Source organism: Nuphar pumila, chromosome 4 (genome assembly GCF_984573655.1).
Source record: "Nuphar pumila chromosome 4, dmNupPumi1.hap1.1, whole genome shotgun sequence".
In the NCBI taxonomy this organism is placed as follows: domain Eukaryota; kingdom Viridiplantae; phylum Streptophyta; class Magnoliopsida; order Nymphaeales; family Nymphaeaceae; genus Nuphar; species Nuphar pumila.
The window spans coordinates 52,156,282-52,179,688 of record NC_143252.1 but is presented as its reverse complement, the minus strand read 5'-3'; the positions used below and the strand labels follow the sequence as shown (position 1 = coordinate 52,179,688).

Sequence of the window (23,407 nt, the reverse complement as noted above, 5' to 3'; positions counted from 1 at the left end):
ATTGTGTGGTTAAGTGTCACCGCTTGTCTCGAGCAATTAAATCATGGCTTATCTCGAGGCATATCAGTAAATTTTAGCATATAGAGGATTGGGAGCGTGAGCTGTCGTCGATCCACCAGTCTCTCTCAGACTCGGCCTCCATGTCGAACTCAGGTATTGCTTGCCTGAACGCTAGATCCGCAGAGCTGACTCTGCTTTTACGGTCGTGGCGCATGAAAGAGGAGATTCGGTGGAGGCAGCGGTCTCGTGCTATTTGGCTTAAAGCGGGTGACGGAAATACTCGTTTTTTTCACTCTGTTGCCTCTCATAGGCATCGTAGGCATGCCATTCCTTCCATATGCATTGAAGGTGTTTACCACTCTGGGGATCAGGTTCTACCAGCGGTGACTGATTTCTTCATCAAGCTTTATGCCAGAAACCCCTCGGCCGGTGGGTCGATGGGTACGGACTTCATTCGTTGCATCGACCATGCGTTATCCAAGTCTTTGCAGGTGCCCTTTTCGGAAGACGAAATCTTTGCGGCAGTTACAGCTTTGTCAGGGTGGAAAGCCTCTGGTTTTGATGGTTATCCTGTGGACTTCTATCGCATCTTTTGGACGTGTGTTAAGGGTGATATTCTGAGTATGTTCGCTGAGTTCCACCGCAACAGTCGGTTACCATCTATCTATTACCTGGCCATTGTATCTCTTATTCCGAAAGACGCTACGTCGGTGGACATAGCGCGGTACCGTCCTATTTCGGTCTTAGGGGGAATCTATCAGATCATCGCCAAGGTATTGGCTACCAGGATGCAATCTGTCGCTAATCAGATCTTTTCAGATGCTCAATTTGCCTTCATTCCCCATAGACGGCTGCAACATTCATTTATTTTGGCCACAGAGGTGGTTCACTCTATGAAGTCTAGCGGGAGGCCGTTCTTTACTCTGAAACTTGACTTCCACAAAGCGTATGACTCGGTGCACTGGCCTTTCCTCTTTCACATGTTGGAGAACTTTGGATTTGGTCGGCGCTTCTCTAGCTGGGTGCGTGAGTTGGTCACTAATGCACAATACTAAATTCAGATTAACGGGGCCTGTGGTAAGCAGTTCAAGGTTGGGCATGGTATTCGGCAATGATGCCCCTTGTCCCCTCTGCTTTTTAACGTCGTTTCTGAAGGCATTGTAGTCTTGCTCAAGAGGGCCGTGGGGTGTGGTTTTATTAAGCCACTAGGAGTTCAGGAGTTCCAGAGCAATATTCTTACTTACGCCGATGATATGATTGTTTTCGGCGTTGGATCCATCGAACAGATGTTAAGAGTCAGGCTAATCATCCTCTTCTTCCTATCGATGTCGGGTCTCTCGCTAAACAATGATAAGTGTTGCATTTCCATGATCAATGTTCCCCCGCATATGCAGGCCATTGGGCAGAAGATCTTTCAGTGTGCCACTTCGGATAAGTTTTTCTCCTACCTTGGTCTGCCGCTCCAGCTCTCACGGATTCCATCAGTTGCTTGGAACGCCACTCTCCAAAAGGTTCAGACTAAAATTGCGACTTGGCAGGCCTCCTACCTTTCGATTGCCGGCAGACTTACTCTCATCAAGCATGTTTTAAATGCGATGCCAGAATTTATTATGTCTATGTTCCTTATGCCTGTGGGGATCAATAAGAAGCTCTCTAGAGTATTGACCAGGTTTCTGTGGTCTGGGCAAGGTAACAATAAAAAATGTCACCTTGTGGGTTGGGAAACGATAAGGCTACCGCAGAATAGAGGGGGTTTGGGGATTTCGGACTCTAGGTTAAGAAGTATTGTCCTGGTTGTTAAGCAAAGTTGGCTTGCGCATCAATCAGGGTCCCCTTGTGCGAATTTCCTTCAGGCTAAATATGGATCAGTGGAGTCTTTGTTTGGGGGTCGGCACGCAATTAGGTCGCCCATTTCGCATCTGCGGAGATCGTGGATTCAAGCTTGGTCTGCTGTGTGGGGTGGTGAGGGCGACGACGTCGCTCAGAGCCAGTTCCTTTGTAGAGCGATCACCCCGAATGGCTCCGTCCGCACTAAAGACACCTACCTTTCTCTCCTTCCGGCAGGTGTGAATCGGTTCCATATGAGAATTATCTGGGGCAAAGGTCCTCCTCCGAGAGCGCGCTTCCTTGCTTGGCTTATTTTGCATGATCGGGTGCAGACAAATAGCTTCCTCAAGTCTATAGGTTTCTGTATTGTGAGTAAATGTGTTCTCTGCGAGAGGGCCGAAAAATCTGCGTTGCACCTATTCTCGGAATGTCAAGTCTTTCAAGATATCTTTAAGGGTACCTGGAATAAACCGGTCGTGTCCGTGCGCCAGGAGTCTTTCGCTGTAGACCTCTTGTGGGGACCCCAGCCAGTTCGTAGATGTAAAAGTTGGCGGATCATTTGGAGAACTTGGTTGCTCTCTTCCTGGTGGGCCGTTTGGATGTCGCGCAACAATGCTATTTTCAGGCAGACACCGGTTAATTTCAACAAGTTAGTAAATTATATTTTGGCGGATGTATACGCATCGTTACGCATATGCCTTCCGGATCTTCAACGCCACTTGCCGCTAAGGCCTCCCCCGGATCCGGACTGATCGCCTCAGATTTTATCTGTATTTTGTGTCTATTTTTGGCTTATGTGTTCTTTGTCTTGTTTGTCGGTTTCAACGGTTGTTGAACCTATCTTAATGTTGATATCTTTGATTTCTCTCTCTCTCTCTCTCTCTATATATATATATATATATATATATATCCCTAGCATAATTAAGGCATTTTATTAAAATGTGAGCCAATAACATAATTGTTCAAAATTTAAGGGGCTTAGTTGGGTTGTTGGCATTAGATGATAACTCGGGGATGGGTGCTCTTTCGTTTTCAAAGGAGAAGAGCAAAGAAATTGGGTTGATGGAAAAGACTCGAGGGATATGCACACAATGATGTTGCCGTCCGGGAGCACTGCTAGATGAGATAAGATAGAAAGACATCATCGAGTTGGTGAGAATGTATTATTTCTATTTACTTTGTGTCCTTTCATAATTGATTTGGAGGGCCTTTTGGTCATTTGAAAAAGTCAAAGACGGAGGGTGGTCAGACAACGGCCGAGCGTATCGCGGGGGTTTCAAAAGATATGGTAATAAGAGACATCACCTGTTTGGTGCTATTGAAAGCCCAAAATCTGTCCGCGGTCGCAGGAAAGTACCGAAAAGTCCGTGGACTTTTAAGAAAATGACTGGACTGCAGATGGCACGGTGAGGTGACTTCTCCCTTTTTCATCCGGTCACCTCCGATCGCTATTAAGGGTATTTTTGTCATTTTTTTATTAGGGGGGTTTGGCCGTCACTTTTGCACTTTAAGCTCCAAAACTTGGGGTACAGAAATTTCGACCCTCTCAGGCGCATCAAATGACCAAACCACCCATCAGATCCACTCCAATTTCTCCACAGTGGCTTCTCTGAAGGTTACTGGCCCAATGCAGGGGCGGCAAAATCTGACCCGACCCGCCAACCTGCTTCTTAGCCAGGTTAGGGTTTGGCTTTAATGGGTTCGTACAGTAAACGGGTTGACCTGCCTAACACATTTTTAAACTGGTCAGGTTCGTGTTAGGGGTATGCCAACCCGTTTGGCCCGTTTAATAAACAGGTTAGGCAGGCAGGTGAATCCGTTTACATGAACTTATAAACCCGCAAAAAAGCAATAGCCAACTCACAGCTGGAGGTCACCGGCACCAACAGCCAGTCAAAAGGCCACGATGACAACCGTCCCCCATTAGCATCATGATCGGGGTCAAAGGAAGAAAACGTCGACCAATGCTTGGTGACCCACGTCATTTACCGGCGACCATCCGACAACCCTGCGATGGTGGCTTTCGAAAGAGATTTTTGGAGCCTTCCGTCGACGGTAGCCCGATGGCCGGCCATCATTGAGACCGAAGAGAGGAAAAACCCTTTCTGTGTCTCTGGCGACAATAAACTTCGTCGGCACAACAATGAACCCCGATAAGACATAGGACATCGCCGGCAAGGCAATGAGCCCCTGTGAGCATCTTATCAGAAAACCCCTTTCCAACAAAAGGAGTTTTGTGTCGGCAGCTACCAGAAAAAACTCAAAAACCCCTATCGACGTCGTGTAATCGGGTGTCGACCCGACTCATTTATTAAACGGGTTAACCGTGTCATGTCGGGTTACCCGTTTAATAAACGGGTCATGTTCGGGTTGAAGTATTCTGACCCGCCGACCATTGCCACCCCTAAAAATATCTACATGGAAACGTTTTTCTTTGTTTTTTTCTTAAAAACGGAAATTGAAGAGGATTTACAATCGCTTTCAAGCGAGGCTTATAAAATGGCATATTTGCTCAGCTCCAACACGTACAAGCTTGTTTACCGAGTCAAAAGAATTTGTTCATTACTCATTAGAGTACTGGTTTAAGTACCTATTTGGGCTCCATTATCGTAGATCGTTGGTTTGTTTTAGGTGCATTATCTCCCGATTTTAATCTTGCAAAACGGACCATGGTTGGGCGCCAACTACTATATTTTGTAACATTTGCTTAGCGGCCAACATTAGGATAAAAAGTTAAAGCTATAATCAAACCTGAAATGTTTTTTATTTTAAAGGTGAGCTCAAAATCAGGGATAAAGATAGAGGGTGGGATCAGTGGACAAGAAGATGAACACGTATATTGTGGGCTGTGGACCAAGTTGGTTGAGTGAGTGTGAGAGAGAGAGAGGCCCATAGACATTTCATGTGGAAGAGAAACCGAGATTCGAGCCAGCCCTAGACAGCATTGACCTTGTTATTATCGTCCGCTCCTATTTCCCATGACCCACATGCAGCCTCCTGCAAACTCTCTCTCTCTCTCTCTTCTTTTTTTACTCTTATTACTTTTTACATCTTCCACACCGTAAATTCAACTTCACTTGGGAGCGAAACTGCGGAATTCGCCGGTTTCTAGTAAATTGTTTGATTGCATCAGTTTCTACTAATAAATGTTGACATTGTCAACAGACGATGATTTAAGCACACCGCATGCATTTATAGATCATTATGTTTCATTCATTTCTTTAACACACCCCGCCACCCCTCTTGTTTCCACTATTTATTTACTTATACTTTTGACGAAAACACTATTGCTAGTTGTATTTTTTATCTTTTTATGACTTGTGCTCACGGATTACAGGCAAAAGAAAATATGCAGGTTCATTTGGCATTTGCATTTCACAACGATCTCTCCCTCTCTCTCTAACACACTGCATAAGTATCTGTGCGATCATTGATCATTCTAAAAGGAGGGAGCTAAATCAGCAGATTTAATTAATATACTTACGGTTATTTACTAAATTACTTGTTCTTTCTAATGTAATGAAAGGAATAGAAATGTCTTGTAGATTCCAATATGAAACAGCTTCCAGCGAGTTCCGGAACGGCAGAAGCAAGCAAAGAAAATAAAGTGGCGTTACCGTGGAAAAGGAGGCTTTGCCTTGTAATAAGATACGGGAGATTTCCGCCTCATAATACCCAAAAAATATGACGAACAATAATCCCCAGTGGTGCTTCTGTAGTTTTCAGAAAATAGGAGGGTGTCTTTCGGTTCCTACCATATATAGAACTTGAGTTTGACAGCGTAGAACCCAATCTTGCTGAAATTGGGGACAGCTTTGTCGATGATTTGAGCATTCAAGAATCAAGACAAGAAAGGAAGGAAAGAAGAATGCAGCAGTCATGCACGACGCATTAAACATGAGCAGAGAGGTAGGGAGATAACAATTGAGAAAGAGAGAGAGGTTTTATACAGGATCTAGATAGTGGAAGGAAAAAGGGAAAATGATGGAGAAGTAGGAGAAGAGGATGGTGACGATGATGAAGGCTTAGGACTTTTAAGGTGGGATTTGGAGAAGCAGAGGGGACAAAAGAAGGGTTAAAGAGTTAGAGAGAGGAGAGAGATAAAGGGGGCCATCCACCGCCCATGCGCACGCTATCTTACCCAAACCAAACCCATCATCAACCCACATCATTGACCTAACCCTAACCCAGAAATAACAGAGAAAAACAAACACCCCCCTCCCACCTCTCCAAAAAAAAAAGCAGAAGAAAAGAAGAAACCAAGGTCATCTCTTTGCTTCCCTTGAATTCCTCATATCAATTCCCAATTTCGTATAGATCATGAAAGATGGTGATTGATTTTCATAGATAGTACTGCTTTTCCTTTCTTTCCTATCATTCCTTGTTGGACTTGTTTTCTTATGCGTTAAGTTATAGAGGTAGTAGTAGAAGGAATAAGATGGATCCGGTGACCGCAGGCCATTCACTTCCTCCTCCTTTCCACAGCCGAGATTTCCATTCCCACCATATTCAACAGCACCATCTTCAGCAGCAACAACTACAGCTACAGCAGCAACAGCAACAGAATTCAGAAGACGAGCAAAGCGGCAGCAACGGACTAAACAGAGGGAAAAAGAGAGAGAGGGAATCGAACAGCGAGGGCGGAGGGCAAAGCAAGGAATCGGCGGAAGCGGAGATCACCAGGCGACCGAGGGGGCGGCCGGCTGGCTCCAAGAACAAGCCGAAGCCGCCCATCATCATCACCCGCGACAGCGCCAACGCCCTGCGAGCCCACGTCATGGAGATCGCGAGCGGCTGCGACGTCGGCGAGAGCGTCGCCACCTTCGCCAGGCGGCGCCAGCGCGGCGTCTGCATACTCAGCGGCAGCGGCACCGTCGCCAACGTCACCCTCCGCCAGCCCTCCGCCCCCGGTGCAATCGTCACCCTCCACGGCCGCTTCGAGATCCTCTCCCTCTCCGGATCCTTCCTCCCTCCCCCCGCCCCTCCCGCCGCCACCGGCCTCACCATCTACCTCGCCGGTGGACAAGGCCAGGTAGTCGGCGGCAGCGTCGTCGGCGCGCTCGTCGCCTCCGGCCCAGTGCTGATCATGGCCGCCTCCTTCGGCAACGCCGCCTACGAACGGCTACCGCTCGACGAGGAGGAGCCGACGCCGCTGCAAATCCAGGCCCCAAGAAGCTCCACCGGCGGTGGCTCCTCTGGTTTGGGGTCGCCACCCGGCATCGGAGCTCAGCAGCGGCAGCAACAACAGCAACAGCTTCTCCCTGATCCAAACACGCCACTATTTCATAGCCTACCTCCCAACCTGCTCAATAGCTGTCAGTTACCTCCTGATGCTTATGGTTGGGCCACCGGTCGCGCACCGTATTGACATTTCTCTTCTTAACTCTAATTTTTCTTTCGTTTTTTTTTCTCCTTCTCTTCTTTGTCTATGTTTTTTTTTCCCTCCTTTTGTTGGTTACTTGGTTATCAAGCGAAATAGATTGCTCTGGAGGATGTACGAGTGGATTGGTGAAATTGGTGATGAAAAAAATTCGGTGTACTTTCACTGAACTCGTTCATATCTCTCGTATGTGTTCTCTATTTTTTGTCAAATAGATTACTTTCCTCTCGTTACAAATTCGTGACATGGGTGATGGTGTTTCTTCACTTTGGCCGATGACCAATTGATAATGATGATGGCGAGGATGAATCGTCTTCCAGAAAAAGGATGAGGAGAATTGACAACACCAGGAATAAAGCGTAGTTCAAAAACTGCAATGGGGGAATGATGGTGACCTTCTCTTGGTAGGTTATCCTTACTCTTGTACTTTGTGTTCATAACTTCATGCATAGAGAGAGAGAGAGAGGTGTTTGAGGGGAGTGATTTTTGACGCAAAATTCTCCTGTGCCTCTTGTTACGCTTTCCAAAAATTAAATAATTTCTTTCGAGAAAAGTAATCTATTTTCCTTAGGATCTTCTGAGCCTATCCCATGCATCATAGAAAGCTCAGCAGGATAAGAATTTAATTCAAAACTCATAATTCTCGCATATGATGACCTTTTTTCAGTCCATTTGCCCACTGACACAAGTTGGTACTGTTGCTTGAGAGAGGCAGATGGTGGTGGGGGTTGTCAACAAGCAGATGTTTGAACGAATAATTTTAGTCGCATCCATAACCGTCACTGCTAGAAAATAGGCAAACAACTGTGCATAGGCTGTCTACTTGTCTCCCTTCCGTGGAGCTCACACCTTCCCTCGTAGCAAAGATTGTTATTCGTATCGGATGCTCCCTTCCTCGTGTAGAACACTTTCTACTGTTTCCATGTTTGAGGGTTGAATAGGTGATAGGTATGACCATCATGACTTCCTTACACGTGCATTCGTCTGAACTCGTTCTTTTTCAAGAAACCTACTGAAAAGAAGCAAATGGCAGAACGGAAAATCCAAAAAACTGAAAACTTCTTCCTCCCGTTCATCCATTACATCCTTTGTTTCCTGGTTACACGTTAAACCAACTTTATATTCTCTCTCTTTTTTTTTTCCTTTTTTAACTTTTTAATGTTCAAGTTGTTTAAATGTGAAATGCTAGCATTAACTTGTAGTTGATTCGTTCTTCCGACCATTTTCATTTCTTTTGTTACTTCCATTCAGAATACTTGAATCATCCTTGAGCTGCTGCGTTGATAGGCAGAGTGTAGCATTTCTTCTTCCTTTCCTAACTATATTTAGACCTAACACTAACCACCATCAGCATCATCCTCAATTTTCTCCGGTGCTTTGGCACGTTATAGCAGCAAGAGAATAGGCAGGAGGCTATACTAGCTCTTTATTGGTAGCATCTTTTTGTAGGCTTTCAAGCAAAACTGTAAGTGCTCCATGCACTTCGTTCCATATTGTCGTCCGCCATCTGTGCTTCTTGTAGACATTACAAACGTGAGTCGCCATCAGAAACTGTCTGATACCCTGCGTACGGTAAGAGTCTTATTCTGTGTGTTTTCTATCATATCTATGTTGAATCTCAATGGTTTTGTGGCTCTTCTCAAAAATGAAATTCGTGTTCGCTCATTTAAAACAAAAATAAATAAAATAAAATCTTTACAGAAAAAGAAATTCATCAGTATTAATTTGCATGATTTTACGAGAGATACAGAAGCTTTCAGTTGTCTTTTTGGGAATTGGTATTATGGCTGGAGACGGCTGGTAAAGTAAAGCGCCTCCCTTTTTCTGTATTTTTCCTCTTTAGGTATATGCTTACGCAGTAGCATCTAAAATGTGCACTGATTCTTAGGCACACATCGTTATAACTAGAAAAACGAGGCATCCTACAAGATGATTCCTTTATAAGTGAACACCTCTCACAAATCTGAAAACTTCATTCCGGAAAGATGAAATGCACATAATGTGTATAGGTATCAAACTTTCAATTTAGACTTTGGTTTATCACGCTTTTACTGTCTCTCCATGTACCACAATCCTTTTTTTTATGTTCTGGTAGATGTGGAGATAGCTGCCGAAATTAAGTTCATATATTTATATAAAGGGATGGTTTTACTCTTTTTTTCGTTAGTCTTCATTAGAACCTTTCGAAAATCTTACTTTCCATTGTTTTTTTGCTTGATCTGAACTGTTAGATGTGTTTATCATCGTTTACTCAATAGAGAACATGTATTTTAATTAAGATTTTTTGTTCAGATACACATTTTAAAAAGGTAAATAAATCAATGGCTAATATTATATTAAAATTTGATGATAAATATTTATGTTTTAAGATCAAATCAATTTTAAATTTTAGTCAATAAGCAATTATAAACACATGTAATGGTTCAGGTTTTTAGATGGTTCTAACGGTGTTTTGTTGATCTTCAAGCCACCAATAGTCTACTTACTGCTAAATACCAAGTCACATGAAAAAAGCACAACTAAATACGAGGGAGAACATGTACATGTGAATAAAGTTGATAAACCAAGTAACATGTGTCTCAATAATTAAATTCCATTATGCTGACAGTAGCTGATGTAACGACACCTAGATACATCATCTAATTTTTAAACTGTCATCCAATGCATTTATTTCCTTGGTATTGTATGACACATTAATCAATGGTATGCTTAAAAAGCATTATTGACAAGATTAGGCAATTTGGCCCCATCTTGTCTGGAAGAAGCAATTATTGCAGAAATAATGCTGATCATAAGTGCACTAGTCTTTCAAACAAAAATCAGTTACTTGATTCTTGTTGAGACTGGAAGCATTTCATTCAAAATTAAAAACCATAAATGGATATGTTTTAGGACAATGGGATGTCGGTGCATCCCCACTAACGTCCAGGCAATTGACTGATATGTTGGCGAGAACCATGCATTCCCTCGCACCTCCATTCAAGAGATGATAAGCTTTCGAATATCTTCATAACACAAATATGAGTGGGTTTAGCGTGCAGGCAGCAGCAGTCGGGCTCGTGTCTGGCGCCTTTGCCTTTCACTGGGTCCCCAGTGGGGCTGGTAAACGAGCCTAACAAACCGAACAAAGCATGTTCAGACTCAGCTCATTTGCCAGTTGATTGAGCTTGTGACTTGGCTCGTGTTTGTGTTGGCACATCTATGAATGAAACTAGCTGAACATAAGCTGGCTTTATATATATATATATATATATATTGTGTGTGTATTAACACTTAATAGTTCATATATTATGCATATATTTTTCGTGCATCCTTCTCTTTGTATGTATATTTTATGCATTCTTCTTTTATATATTATATTTAAAATATAATATTATATATTTTATCTATACCAGCTCTCCCAACCCATGTGGAGACTCATTTATGCTAAACGAACTGCTCATGGCTAAGCTCACCAGAACGAGTTTGTGATGAGCCAAACTAAGCAGAATCACGAGCTGTTCGCCTGTTTACCAGTCCTAGCCCTCAACCTGAGTTTGTGTTGCAACTATAGTCAATTATCTTCAATTCCAAATGTTCGTTACCTATTCGCTATTTTACAGAAATTTGTGGTTGGAGCTTCAAATTACATCAGGTCGTATGCTTTGTAATGAGTCACCACTAAGTTGCAATTGTGGGATCATCAGACTTACAAACAAAAGGTTGAGGGGATACAGTACCTAGAAATCTTGAGAAAAAAAATGGAGATACAGTTCCTAGAAATCTTGAGAGTTCGCGAGTATTAAATGGGTGTCGGTATTTTGCATAAGAAAAAGAGGGATCGAGGGAACGCATGATTGGAATTCGTGATAGAATCAACGATCCTATATTTCCTCTCCTTGTTCAGTTTTTTTTTTTATTATTTTGAAAGAAAAAGAATCAAATAAAGCCTGCATGCCAGGACAAGGTACAAGACTTGGGATAATGAGGTATCACCCTAAAAAGTACCAAAGAAAAACCAAAAAATGGAGAACAAAAACTGAAATGCCGGGACTCAGATCTCAGAATTCAATCCGACCCCCCATCCTTCTCTCTCCCAATTCCAGCTGATATCTACCCTGCCACTTCAGTTTGGCTCAATATGCGAGCTGTTGCTGCAATGCAATGCTGAGAGTATGCAAAATGATAGCAGCGGCCTCTGAGTGGTTTCATTTCCTGCTGAAAGTTCGTCTCCCCAGCACGTATACAGAAAATTTCTTGAAAAATGCATCCCAATTGACAGTAGAGTCATTTCTTCCTGTACCCCACACGAAAAAAAGCACTTACAGGCCATGTGAAGGCCCATTCTATTCAGGGTGGTCTAAGTTTTTAATTTTGTAGATCCATTTCCTGCTGAGATTTTGTAGAATGATTAACTTTGAGATTCTTGTTTAGGTGTTTAGTCAGATGACTTCACTTTAGTTTTTTCTGGGCTCTTTTAAATTGAGAAAATGAAGTACTATCTAGAGCCAAAATGGACCCAAGGAATCGATCTCTATGAAAAGGTGCTTGGACTTCCTTGGTCAAAGGGAGTTGGCACATGGTTGACATCATGGTCTTCCCTTTTCCCGCATCCTGTTTTCTTTTGCTTAAACTACGAAAGTAAATACATTTTCTTGTTATGGAACAAGGAAACCATCGGAGCTGATGGTAGCTCGATTCACCATTGAAAAGGAGATAATCTAATATTAGGTCATATTCCTTTTCTTTATTTTGGATAGGCCAAGGGAAAAACCCCTCACCACCGACCGCGCATTGGCTGGCATCCAGTTGGTAAAACCCCTGAGGTCTCCCCCCTGTGATCAGGGAATGCACTCAGCTTCGATCTTGCGACAAGGGATGTCACCTGTAGGTTTGAAACTTGTGACAGCCAGTCAACTTGGTGACATTTACAAGTCACCCTTACCAGATGAGTGGATCCCTTGTGGGCAATTAGGTCGTATACTTTTGAATTGTCTAAGTAAGATTTCTGAACCAGATGCAATGTTCTTGGGATACAAAGAGGAACAAAAAACCCTCAATCTTAAACCCTTACTTTTCATACGCTCTGAGCATCACCATAATAGCATGGCATTTTGGGTTAATCCCTTCGTGAAGAGAAGTGTCAAACATATTTATCGACATAACACCAAGGCTAGTGCACACGACTTTGCTGGCAACAAACTTGTGAAGCTTTAGCAGCACTTAAAAAGCGATGCTAAACATTATCAACGTCTCTCTCTCTCTCTCTCTCTCTCTCTCTCTCTCTCTCTCTCTCTCTTTCTATATATATATATATATATATAAAGATTAACGTATTAAAAAGGCGAGCCAGGAATCTGCTGAGATCCTTCCCTGCTAAAAGGATTGTGAAAAATGAATCAGCTTCTCAGCAGAATTGGGATATCATTGACTCAGAGGAGGTAATAAGGGAAGATGGACTTTCCCCAAAATAGCCTTCACGTGTAAATTCCAAAAAAAGCTCTAGTTTCTTCCTAACATGGTCAACAAAAGTTCGGGCTTGAATTTTAGGTTTTGTAGTTGTTGAGCAACTATAGCCCGAGCAATGTTATCTTGGGAGGCAACACGTCCTCTGACATTCAAATCCTTCTGTACTTGCTGAGCAATGTTGTCTTGGGAGGCTATGTTGGAATTATAAGCTAGACTCTTTGTATTCCTCCCTCATTTTGGAAACTCGTTTTACATTAAGGCTATCTGCAGTTTTTCTATGCAAACTCTTGGGTTCCTCTCTCATTTATTTATTCTCCTTAAAAATGTAATAGCCTTTTAGTTTTTCTATGGTAGGAATTTACTATGTAATTAAATTTTGGTTGGGCTTGAATGTTATATATATAGCAGCCATGTATCATTATTTTGATAAGTCGTTGGACTGTTTTGAAGCCATTTATAGTCTTCTCTTTCTCTAGCACCATTTCTGTGTGTTTTTCATTGTAGAGAATAATCTTCTTCTCTAGTTTGTTGTTTTATTTCCAATATAGTGGTATCAGAGCTAGGATGACTTCCAACAATATAGTGCAACCACAAGTTCCTTACTTTGCTGGAAAAAATTATAACAAGTGAAGTATTCAAATGAAGGTGTTCTTTGGCTCTCAAGATCTATGAGACATTGTTGAAAGTGGCTTCGATGAGATGGACAATATGGAGGGCATTACTCCACGACAACAAACTGAGTTGAAGGAAAACCAGAAGAAGAACAATAAGGCATTGTTCTATATTTATCAAGCTGTTGATGAAGGCATTTTCAAAAAGATATCTTCGACGAAATCGACAAATGAAGCATGTGATACTCTCTATACAACATATAAAGAAGAAGACAAGGTAAAAATGGTGAAATTCTAAACTCTTAGAAGTGAATTTGATTATTTAAAAATGAAAGAATCTGAAACTATTGAAGCATTTTTCAATCTAGTCTTCTTCATTGTTAATCAAATGCGAGTAAATGGTGAAAAACTTGAAGATCAAAGAGTTGTTGAAAAAATATTGAAAAGCTTAACTCGCAAGTTTAAACGTATTGTTGTTGCAATAGAAGAATCCAAATACTTATCCACCTTGTCCATTGATAGTTTAATGGGATCACTTCAATCTCATGAACTTCGTATAAAGCAATTTGATTCTCCTCCAATCGAACAAGCTTTTCAAACACAACTCTCTATTCGTGGTGGTGCTCGAGAACGAAGAGGAAGAGGATATGGAGGTGGTAGAAATCAAGAGACGAAAAAGTTGATTGTGATTCTATGCGAAGAAGAAGTTGAGGTCGTGGTCACTCCCTCTCACAAGTTCAATGCTTTCATTGTCAGAAGTATGGTCACACCATAAAGTTTTATAGAAAGAGATTGGCAGAAGAAAACCAAAAGGAGGTAACTTTCATGCATGAGAAAAATAAAATTCTTGATGATGATATTCTCTTTTTGCTTGTGATACCAAAGAAGAAACACATGATGAAGTATGGTATATTGATAGCGGTTGTAGTAACCACATGACTTGAAATAAAAAATTATTTGTGGACTTAAATGAAATGGTCCAAACTGAAGTTAGAATAGGTGATGATAATAGGCTTACTGTCAAGGGATGTGGTGATATTCTTGTTAAAACTAACCATGGTAGCAAGCATGTCACCAATGTTTTCTATGTTCCAGGCCTCAAACAAAATTTTTGAGTGTTTGGCAACTTATTTTAAAAGGATATGATCTTCATTTCAAAAGAGAAATATGTGAAATCAAAGACAAAAAGAATACTCTCATAACCGAGGTGAAAATGACTCAAACAAAATATTTTCATTTATATTTCAAAGTGTTGTTCTTCCTTGCTTCAATACTATTATTAAAGACACATCATGGTTATGGCATCTTCCATATGGGCATTTGAATTTCAGTTCTTTATCTCTCATGTGCAAAAAACATATGGTCAGAGGTATGCCTAACATTCATCAGCAAAATAAAATTTGTGAAGCTTGTGTTCTTGGGAAACATCTCAGAGACTCTTTTTCTGGTGGCAAATCTTGGCGAGCATCAAAACCACTTGAGTTGGTTCATTTTGATTTATGCGGCCCTATGCGCATCACATCTATTGGAGGTAATCATTACTTTTTAACATTCATTGATGACTTCAGTAGGAAGACATGGGTTTGTTTTCTAAAAGAAAAATCTGAGGTGTTCAAATATTTTAAGCAATTTATGATATTTGTTGAAAAGCAAAGTGATCTTTCTATTAAAACCTTGCGTACTGATCGTGGGGCTGAATATATGTTCAATGAGTTTGAGGAATTCTTGAAAGAGAAGGGCATTCATCTCAATTGACTACTCGGTACACACCTTAACAAAACGACATTGCGGAAAGGAAGAATTGCATGAAGATGGCAAGAAGTATGTTAAAATCTAAAGGTATGCCTAACATATTCTGGGCTGAATCAGTGGCATGTACTATCTATCTTCTTAATCGTGCCCCTACTAAAAGTGTTCAAGACCTAACTCCTCAAGAAGCTTAGAGTGGGCAAAAACCATGTGTTGCTCATTCGAAAGTATTTGGCAGCATATGTTATTCTCATATTCCCGATGAACGAAGGAGCAAACTTGAAGATAAATCTGAAAAATGTATCCTTGTTGGGTACAGTGAATGCTCAAAAGCTTATAAGCTTTACAATCCAATCACCAAGAAAATTATCATAAGAAGAGATGTAAATTTCAATGAAGAAGAAGCTTGGAATTGGGATGACGAGAATAAAAATAAAAATTCACATTTCATCAATAAGGAGGAGAGTCATGAACCTAATGGTGATGGTGGTGAAGGAGATACTTCACTCTCCTCTCTATCTGCACATTTATTACCGTCTTCCTCATCTTCAAGGAGTTCTGAATCTCCTTCTATGAAGACAAGAAGTCTTCAAGAAATTTATGAAACAACATGAAGAAATCTTGAGAAAGATTTGGTGAATTTTGCTTTATTTGTGGATGCCGATCCAATTTTTTATAAAGAAGCATCTCAAGAAGAGAAGTGGAGAATTGCTATGAATCAAGAAATGGACTCCATTGAAAGAAATCATACTTGGAAGTTGACTGAGCTCCCAAGTGGACACAAATCTATTGGCATCAAGTGGGTATATAAAATAAAGTTCAACTCAAATGGAGAAGTTGAAAAATGCAAAGCTCGGCTGGTGGTAAAAGGTTACAAGCAAAGGTATGGCATCAATTTTAATAAAGTTTTTGCTCCTGTGGCTCGCCTTAAAACAATTCGCATGGTGTTAGCTTTGGATGCTCAAAGGAAATGGAAGGTCTATCAAATGGACGCTAAATCAGCTTTCTTGAATGGTTTCCTTAAAGAAGATGTGTATATTGATCAACCTCCGGGTTATGTGAAAAAGGATGAAGAAAACAAAGTGTGTCGATTGAAGAAGGCTTTATATGGGCTGAAACAAGTGCCAAGGGCTCGGTATAGTCGCATTGATGGATATTTCTTGAAGAATGGTTACAAATAGTGCCCCTTCGAGCATACTCTTTTCATCAAAGAAGGCATTCAAGGGGAGTTCTTAGTCATATGTTTATATGTTGATGATTTAATAATTATCGGCACTAGTGGAAGCATGTGTGAAAAATTCAAGAAGGATATGATGCACGAATTCAAAATGACTGACATTGGGCTTCTCTATTTTTTTTTTGGGCATTGAGGTAAAGCAAGTCAAAGATGAAATATTCATATCTCAAAAAAGGTATGCTGAAAATATATTGAAGAAGTTCAGAATGGAGGGTGTTACACCTCTTAATACTCTCATGAAAGTTGGATTGAAACTTAGCAAAAATGATTGAGAGAAAGATCGATGCAACTCTCTATAGAAGCCTTGTTGGTAGTCTTATGTACTTGACTGCTACAAGGCCTGATCTTATGTTTGTTGTTAGCAGATTCATGGAATCTCCTTCTAATACTCATTGGGACATAGGCAAAAGAATTTTGAGATATGTGTGTGGCACTATCGATTATGGAATTCATTATAAATGTGTCAAAGATTCAAAACTGGTGGGTTTTTGTGATAGTGATTGGAGTAGAAACAAAGATGATAGTAAAAGCACTTCAGGTTTCGTTTTTCATATTGGCTTAGATGCAATCTCGTGGGCATCGAAGAAGCAAGTTGTTGTGGCTCTCTCTACAACTGAAGCTGGGTATATTTCATTGGCTCTTTCTAGTTGTCAAGCTCTCTGCCTAAGGTGGATTCTTCATGAGCTGAAGCATCCTCAATGTGAAAGCACTTCTTTGTTTTACGACAATAGTTCAGTCATAGCACTCACCAAAAATCCAGTTTTTTTATAGCAAAAGCAAGCATATTCGAATTAAGTATCATTTCATTAGAGACTTGGTCAAAGATGGAGATATCAATGTCACGTTTTGCAAGACTCAAGATCAAGTGGCTGATATCTTTATAAAAGCATTGAAGAATGAAACTTTCAATAAACTGAAGGAGAAATCAGGTGTCGTTATAGTCTAGCTTAAGAGGGGTTGTTGGAATTATAAGCTAGACTCTTCGTATTTCTCCTTCATTTTGGGAACTCGTTTTACATTAAGGCTATCTGCAGTTTTTTTATGCAAACTCTTTGGGTTCCTCTCTCATTTATTTATTCTCCTTGAAAATGTAATAGCCTTTTAGTTTTTCTATGATAGGAATTTACTATGTAATTAAATTCTGGTTGGGCTTGAATGTTATATATATAGCAGTCATGTATCATCATTTTGATAAATCGTTAGAATGTTTTGAAGCCATTTGTAGTCTCCTCCTTCTCTAGCACTATTTCTGTGTGTTTTTCATTCTAGAGAACAATCTTTTTCTCTAGTTTGTTGTTTTATTTCCAACAGGCTACACGTCCTCAAACATTCAAATCCTATGGTCGATAAAAATCAAGTCCTTTCACTAACAACCTGTGGCAAATCTATGAAGGCACCTACGACACTAAAACCCACCTCCCAAATAATGGATAAAGGTTTACAATCAAAATATCTTATAAGACAAATGGTACATGAGGTATAAGAAAATCGTACAGAAGGGTGTTTTTTTTTTTACGGTGGAAAGTTGGAGGATAGAGAATGGTCTGCATAGTTTAAAATAATAAACAATGTGAGTGCAATAGAAAATCATCATAGAAACAAGCCCAATGAAAGTCTACCATCGAGTATCACATCCGTCAAAGGTAGGAATTCCAAAGGAGAGTTGCATATAGAGTTGTTACATATTTTGTAAAGCTTTCATAGAGTTGGCATTAGTTATAGTTACTGTAAAACTCAGTTTTTGTTTAAAAACCTAGCACAGTTAATTAGATAAAAAATGACCAAGACTTGGAAATATCACCCTAGACCATTGACAGAATGGTGAATTTTTGTGTAAATCAAAATAAATATTGGTTCAATGAACAGATAGGGGTTTACCTAACTAGCTTGACTATAAAAAAAAGTCAAGGTCTTCACTATTACATTCCAAAATATTTTCTTAGGCCAACCAAGACCCCACTGAGAAAAAAAAAACTAATGCAGCAGTTTTTTTTTTAATCGATAAAGGCAACGTTCCAACAGCTTCGGACCAGATTTACCCCGATGAATTTGCCGATCTTACAAGATCGATCAAGCAGGCCTGCAACAGTTCTTTCAAGCTAAGGAACAAGAAATCTTTCTCCTGGTGCATGAATCAAGTGTTTCATTTCATACCAATTACCTCTCTTTATCAGCAATGTCTTTCTCATTGTATCCAATAGTGTATGCAGTTTACTCGTGAGCCTTCACAAGAAGGAACAAATGCGGAAATAAATAAATAAAAAGGTAGAGCGTTCATCCAGAGCCTAGGCTTTTTAGAGCAAGTGGAGTACGGCTATAGAAAACGAGACCAAAGCCATGTATGAGAGCGAGCCTACCACTATGGACTACGGGAGCCCAAAAGCAAGGATCTTGCAGACTATTGTGTGCTATGCAAGCTATAACTTTGAGCGTAGTTCTGCAGGGGAAGTCTACGCATCTTAGGAAAACATGAGTGTGTTGGTTCGACATAAACACTTTGTATGTTGGTGTTCAGTCAACTCTTTTCCACGAGCTCCAACTGCCCCAAAAGGATGATCCCGCAATGAAATAAGTAACGTGGGTGGGGCAGCACCCCTCCAATTAGTTAGCTGGTATCCCTACCAGGTTGGTATGGGGTCCGGCCGTGGTATGGTACTTGAACCCAAAGCTTCCCCCGATGAAGACGAGATTCCGGAGATAGTTGCTCACCAGCCATTGGCACCGGAACCCAAAGCTACGATTAGATTCTATTGGATCTGATCCATTCGGATTCCACAGATCCAGCCGATTTGATCTGGTCCTATCCGACCCAACCCCGGATCAACGAATGGCCAGCCTATTTTGGACTGCACCCATCGTGGCTAATAGAAAAAAATTGAACTTTCTCTAAAGAGAACAAAGGGGACATCTTCTAGCACAGCCTCTACCTTCAAGCGTGCCGCCCACAGGATCTTTCTCTGACGCTAGAAGTTGGTGCTGAGATGTATAGAATATGATGCAATAATGGTGCAACTTTAATAGAATTTATTGATACCAGCATAAAGAGGCCCGCAATCATCAGTTACCCTCGCTTCCTAACCTATTATTCACCATGCACAGCGTACGCTTTCACAGTTTCACTTATGTAAAGCTTTTTATGATGATTTAATGTCCCACTCTAAAACATGGGACATGCACGCTACAACTCACTCTCGAGTGCTACCACCATTGGCTGCATTAAATGCTGTCACAGGCAAGCCAAAATTTGAGGCAACTCCATCGGGATTTCTTTAGTATTTTCCCCATATCCATTACCACGTAGGTAAACGTTATGAAGTCCATAGTACAGCAAATCTGAATAACTGACTCGAACAGCGATTCGGCAATTAATTACAGGTAGAGAGAGAGACCAAGAAGAACAATCTAAGCACCCTGGACTTGGCATTCCCCAAAGTTACAGCTTGTGAAGAGGGGTGCATCAGCTCGTGATTTTTTGTTCAAACTTTTGGCATGAGAACGATGAAGCATGCAAGAGAAGTCTCAAGTGTTGGCACCATTTATCAACAATTTTGCACCTTTGGTTCTTCTCATTACGAAGACTTGCATATGTGGAGGTTAATACGTGTATTATTGGATAGAGATTTTCCAGTATCCTGTGGCAATCAGATTGAGAAGCCAAAAACGAAATTCACTAATCCTGACTGCCTTTACATACTGTAAATTCTTACAATGGGTAGAGATTTGTTTGGATCTTACATATACAATGCTGCATTTTCTGAGATATAAATGGAGGGAAGAATCAAATCTAAATTCACCCCGAAAAAAATGTAAGAACCTATCACAACCATAGTCATCCCCAGCAGCAACATAATACCACATCAAATACCATAATCACCCACCTCTGGCCACTCCCACGCACCCAACCCCTTTTATCCTCAAGCCCCCCCGTCTTATTCCTCTAATCCCACTCCCTTGCCCACCAATCCTCTCTCTCTCTCTCTCTCTCTCTCTCTCTCTCTCTCTCTCTCTCTCAACTCTTCTGACGATGTCATCAACTTGCATCCCACGATGCACTCAAACAAGGGCAAGCAGCATCACACAAGAACCAGATGTTCCTTCCAGGATAAAATAGATGGCCTTCGGTATCGTTCATATGCAATATGCATTACTGCAAGTCATCAGCACTGTATCCTTAGCCTTCGCAGTTCTGTCTGGAATATGGGGCTGGAAATCAGAGTCCGATGTGCTAATGTCCTGATATCCTCTCGTGAACAGTCACGAGCAATGCGAACCAGCTCCCACAAAGCACCTCCACTGATTAGGTCCTTAGCGTTCACTTCTAAAACAGGAAATTTCATCATCAAAACTCTAGACCATTGAATCATCAAGGTGATGAAGGTGAGAACATACTAACCATGTTGGGATAAATGGCAAAGTGCCAGCTCAATATGGCGCCTTATAGGTGATACTTCATTGTTTGCATTATGGACAATCCAAGGAAGAGCCCCATCCTCAATTAGAAGTGAACGCCCACTTTTTGTTCCTGCATTGACAGGGCAAACATCATTTGTTTACATAATTAGCTTCTAAACTTTTTCATGGAGACTGCTTTCAATCATAACAAATATAGATCTTCAGAGAATGTAATAAAGAAAAAGGGTACGTAAGTACCTCTTTAGAGTACCAATATCTTCACGGAGCAAAATTACTCTATTTTGCAAAATAACTAGGATTCCCCTAAAAAAAATACAAAATAACTAGGATTCTATTCAAAAGGTAGCTTGTACACCTTAACTGACAATCTACCCTAACAGGAATGGAAGCCAATCCACAGAGAACCAGGCCAAACAAACAACTGGCAAACATGAAAGTTGTCAACATTCACTTTTTCTCTAGATGAATCATGAACAATCAGGATCAAGCCAAGAACAGCATAAGCGATTAGCACATGCATGATATCACCAAAAATCATATACTCACCTTGACTAACTGCTCTAGATTCGCACTTCGCAAAATTTGCAATTCCACGAGCAACTTGAGCAAGAACATCGGGATGTCCACATCTGACCATGCCAAGTAAAGCCCTGATGCCACCTTCATCACGCAGCTTTGGCTGTAATTTATCTGTGCCAAACAAACAAACAACAAAGGCATCCTAGTGTCAATCAGTAAGTGGACAATTTTGTCAGAATTTAAGTTGAAGTGGAAGGTGTAGGATTGCTTGGAGATGCTGATGTCTCGGTCAAGCCAGAGTTATATTTTAACTAGAGACAGAATAAGCAAAAGCCACTCAACTTCTTCAAATGCAGATCTTGCCATGGTTGGCAGGAATAGACCAAAATGACCCAGGAAGAACCATTTTCCATTCAGATAGTAGAATTTAGGGCTTCGTGTGTTGCCTGGATGTTTATATTTTAACAGTCCCAGTGTCTTAAGCAACAAACGCTAAGTTTAGTCAGGCCAAAACTGTGTTTACGGGAAAGATATACAAATTCGGTTGTACACAATTGTTCAGCAATGTTCTGGGATCTTCACCATAACTGCCAAGTCATACTATTAGGACATGGTACACAGACACAGTTACAACATGAATACATGAATATAATAGTGTGTCCTTTAACCAAGTTCGGAATTGCATGGTTCAAGAAGTCATTGTCGCAGGCATTTTACCTGCCTGTAGAGGTGTTTAACGTTGATTGTTTACTAGAAAACATTCTCTGGATCAAATTATTCAATGAGAAAACATGACTTTGTATTGTAAAGCTTTGGTTAGAAGGGACATTTATTTTCGGATTTATCTAAAAATCTGTTTTGTTAAACAAACTAAAATCACATATATAGGGTCCTAATTACAAAACAATACCTACAATTATGACTTCTTGACCTGGTCAGATTATAAATTGGTTAGGGGGTAACTCTCTCTCTCTCTCTCTCTCTCTCTCTCTATATATATATATATATATATATATATATATATATATAACACCATTGCATAATGACATACAGTTACAGTATATCACATCATATCATCAAATCTTATCCCAACCACAGAGTGGGCTTTACAATTCATATTTCTCCATTTCTAGAATTTCTTCTATCCTAGATCTAAAACCTGCGTCAGCCCAAAAACTTTCATTATCCCTACTCGGTCTCCTTGCAAGATTTAGAATCTTTCAGTTTTTCTGATTTATTCTAGTCAAGTCCCATCAATTATTCATCTAGAAACAAAAGCAATCTAACATGCACTAAAATTGATGCAGAAGCAGTTTGGCACAAAATAAATGAACTTTTTAAAACATCACGCACGTTTTGTTTACAGCAAAGTTCAGTTTTTATCTTTGGACAAGGGGTATTTATGTAGATTTCGGTAGTGTTGAAACACAAACAGAGATCGATATAGAGAGAACACTCCTAATTTTAAGGGGAAAAAATCTACGACCCAGCTAATATGACCTATCCAATGTTTATTTGGGAGATAACATATAACTATTCTCAATGTGAAAAATATATATAATCTACTTAGTCTGATCCATCTAATGTTATTAGGTAGAGATAACATATACTGTTATCGCAAATTTAAGGAAAAAGAGCAGTTGGATTTTTTTTCTCATGCTTTTCCCTTTTTATACAGTAGAACACTTCTTTTAAAGGAAATAAAAAGAGTTTAACTTGATAGATTAAATTTTACCTATTTATATATACTTCTTAGTGAGAACATAAAGTATTAGTTTGTTTCTAAATTTTGAAATATTTGGCTTGGATGCCTTCATTAGGGAGGCTTTTTACTAGTAACAACAATAACAATAATGATGTAATAAAACATATATATATATATAAAATTAAATATGATACAGAATTTTTTGCAAAGTTAACAAATGGGATACAGGTGATAATGCAAAGAAGCAATTAATCAGATATAGCTGTCCCATAAAAAGGAGAGAAAAAGGAAAATATTGCTGTCGCCAACTTAACTTTTGCAATTTTACCGTAAGGTAATGTTAGCATCCAAAATTCACCCTATATGGCTAGATACAATGTCTCGCATGCCTTTGACTATGTCCCCCATACACCCCACCATGTCCTACTTTTTTTGGTATTAAGGAACATATCGTGGGCAGAATAGAGCATCCAAATAATATAGCGTCCAAAACAGGAGGTGCTACAAGCAGCGGAGGT

At 40.4% G+C, this 23,407-nt stretch overlaps 2 protein-coding genes and 1 pseudogene across 6 annotated transcripts in view; 2 read left to right on the top strand and 1 right to left on the bottom strand.

Annotated features, from left to right (window-relative positions):
* Positions 1–140: 140 nt before the first annotated feature.
* On the top strand, positions 141–4,697 carry LOC149840217 (uncharacterized). The gene is made up of 4 exons (XM_090005027.1): positions 141–1,022; positions 1,395–1,689; positions 1,828–2,195; positions 4,602–4,697. Exons 1-4 carry the CDS (start codon positions 141–143, stop codon positions 4,695–4,697), a joined length of 1,641 nt encoding a protein of 546 aa, XP_089861153.1.
* Positions 4,698–5,794: 1,097 nt separating this feature from the next.
* LOC149840216 (AT-hook motif nuclear-localized protein 18 pseudogene) lies at positions 5,795–7,382 on the top strand (annotated as a pseudogene). The gene has a single exon (XR_016431535.1). The product of XR_016431535.1 is annotated as an AT-hook motif nuclear-localized protein 18 pseudogene (transcript).
* A 12,490-nt stretch (positions 7,383–19,872) lies between these two features.
* LOC149840215 (kinesin-like protein KIN-UB) overlaps positions 19,873–23,407 on the bottom strand; it is a 149,591-nt gene continuing 146,056 nt past the window's right edge. For 3 of the 4 annotated variants that reach the window (XM_090003072.1, XM_090003074.1, XM_090003075.1), the window contains exons 17-19: positions 21,212–21,355; positions 20,646–20,774; positions 19,873–20,570 (exon numbers count right to left, since the gene is read on the bottom strand). In XM_090003072.1, coding sequence (XP_089859198.1) covers positions 20,410–20,570; positions 20,646–20,774; positions 21,212–21,355 — 434 coding nt within the window. In that variant the 3' untranslated portion in view covers positions 19,873–20,409. The remainder of the gene's footprint in view (positions 20,571–20,645; positions 20,775–21,211; positions 21,356–23,407) is intronic. The other variant, XM_090003073.1, reaches the window with a different exon arrangement.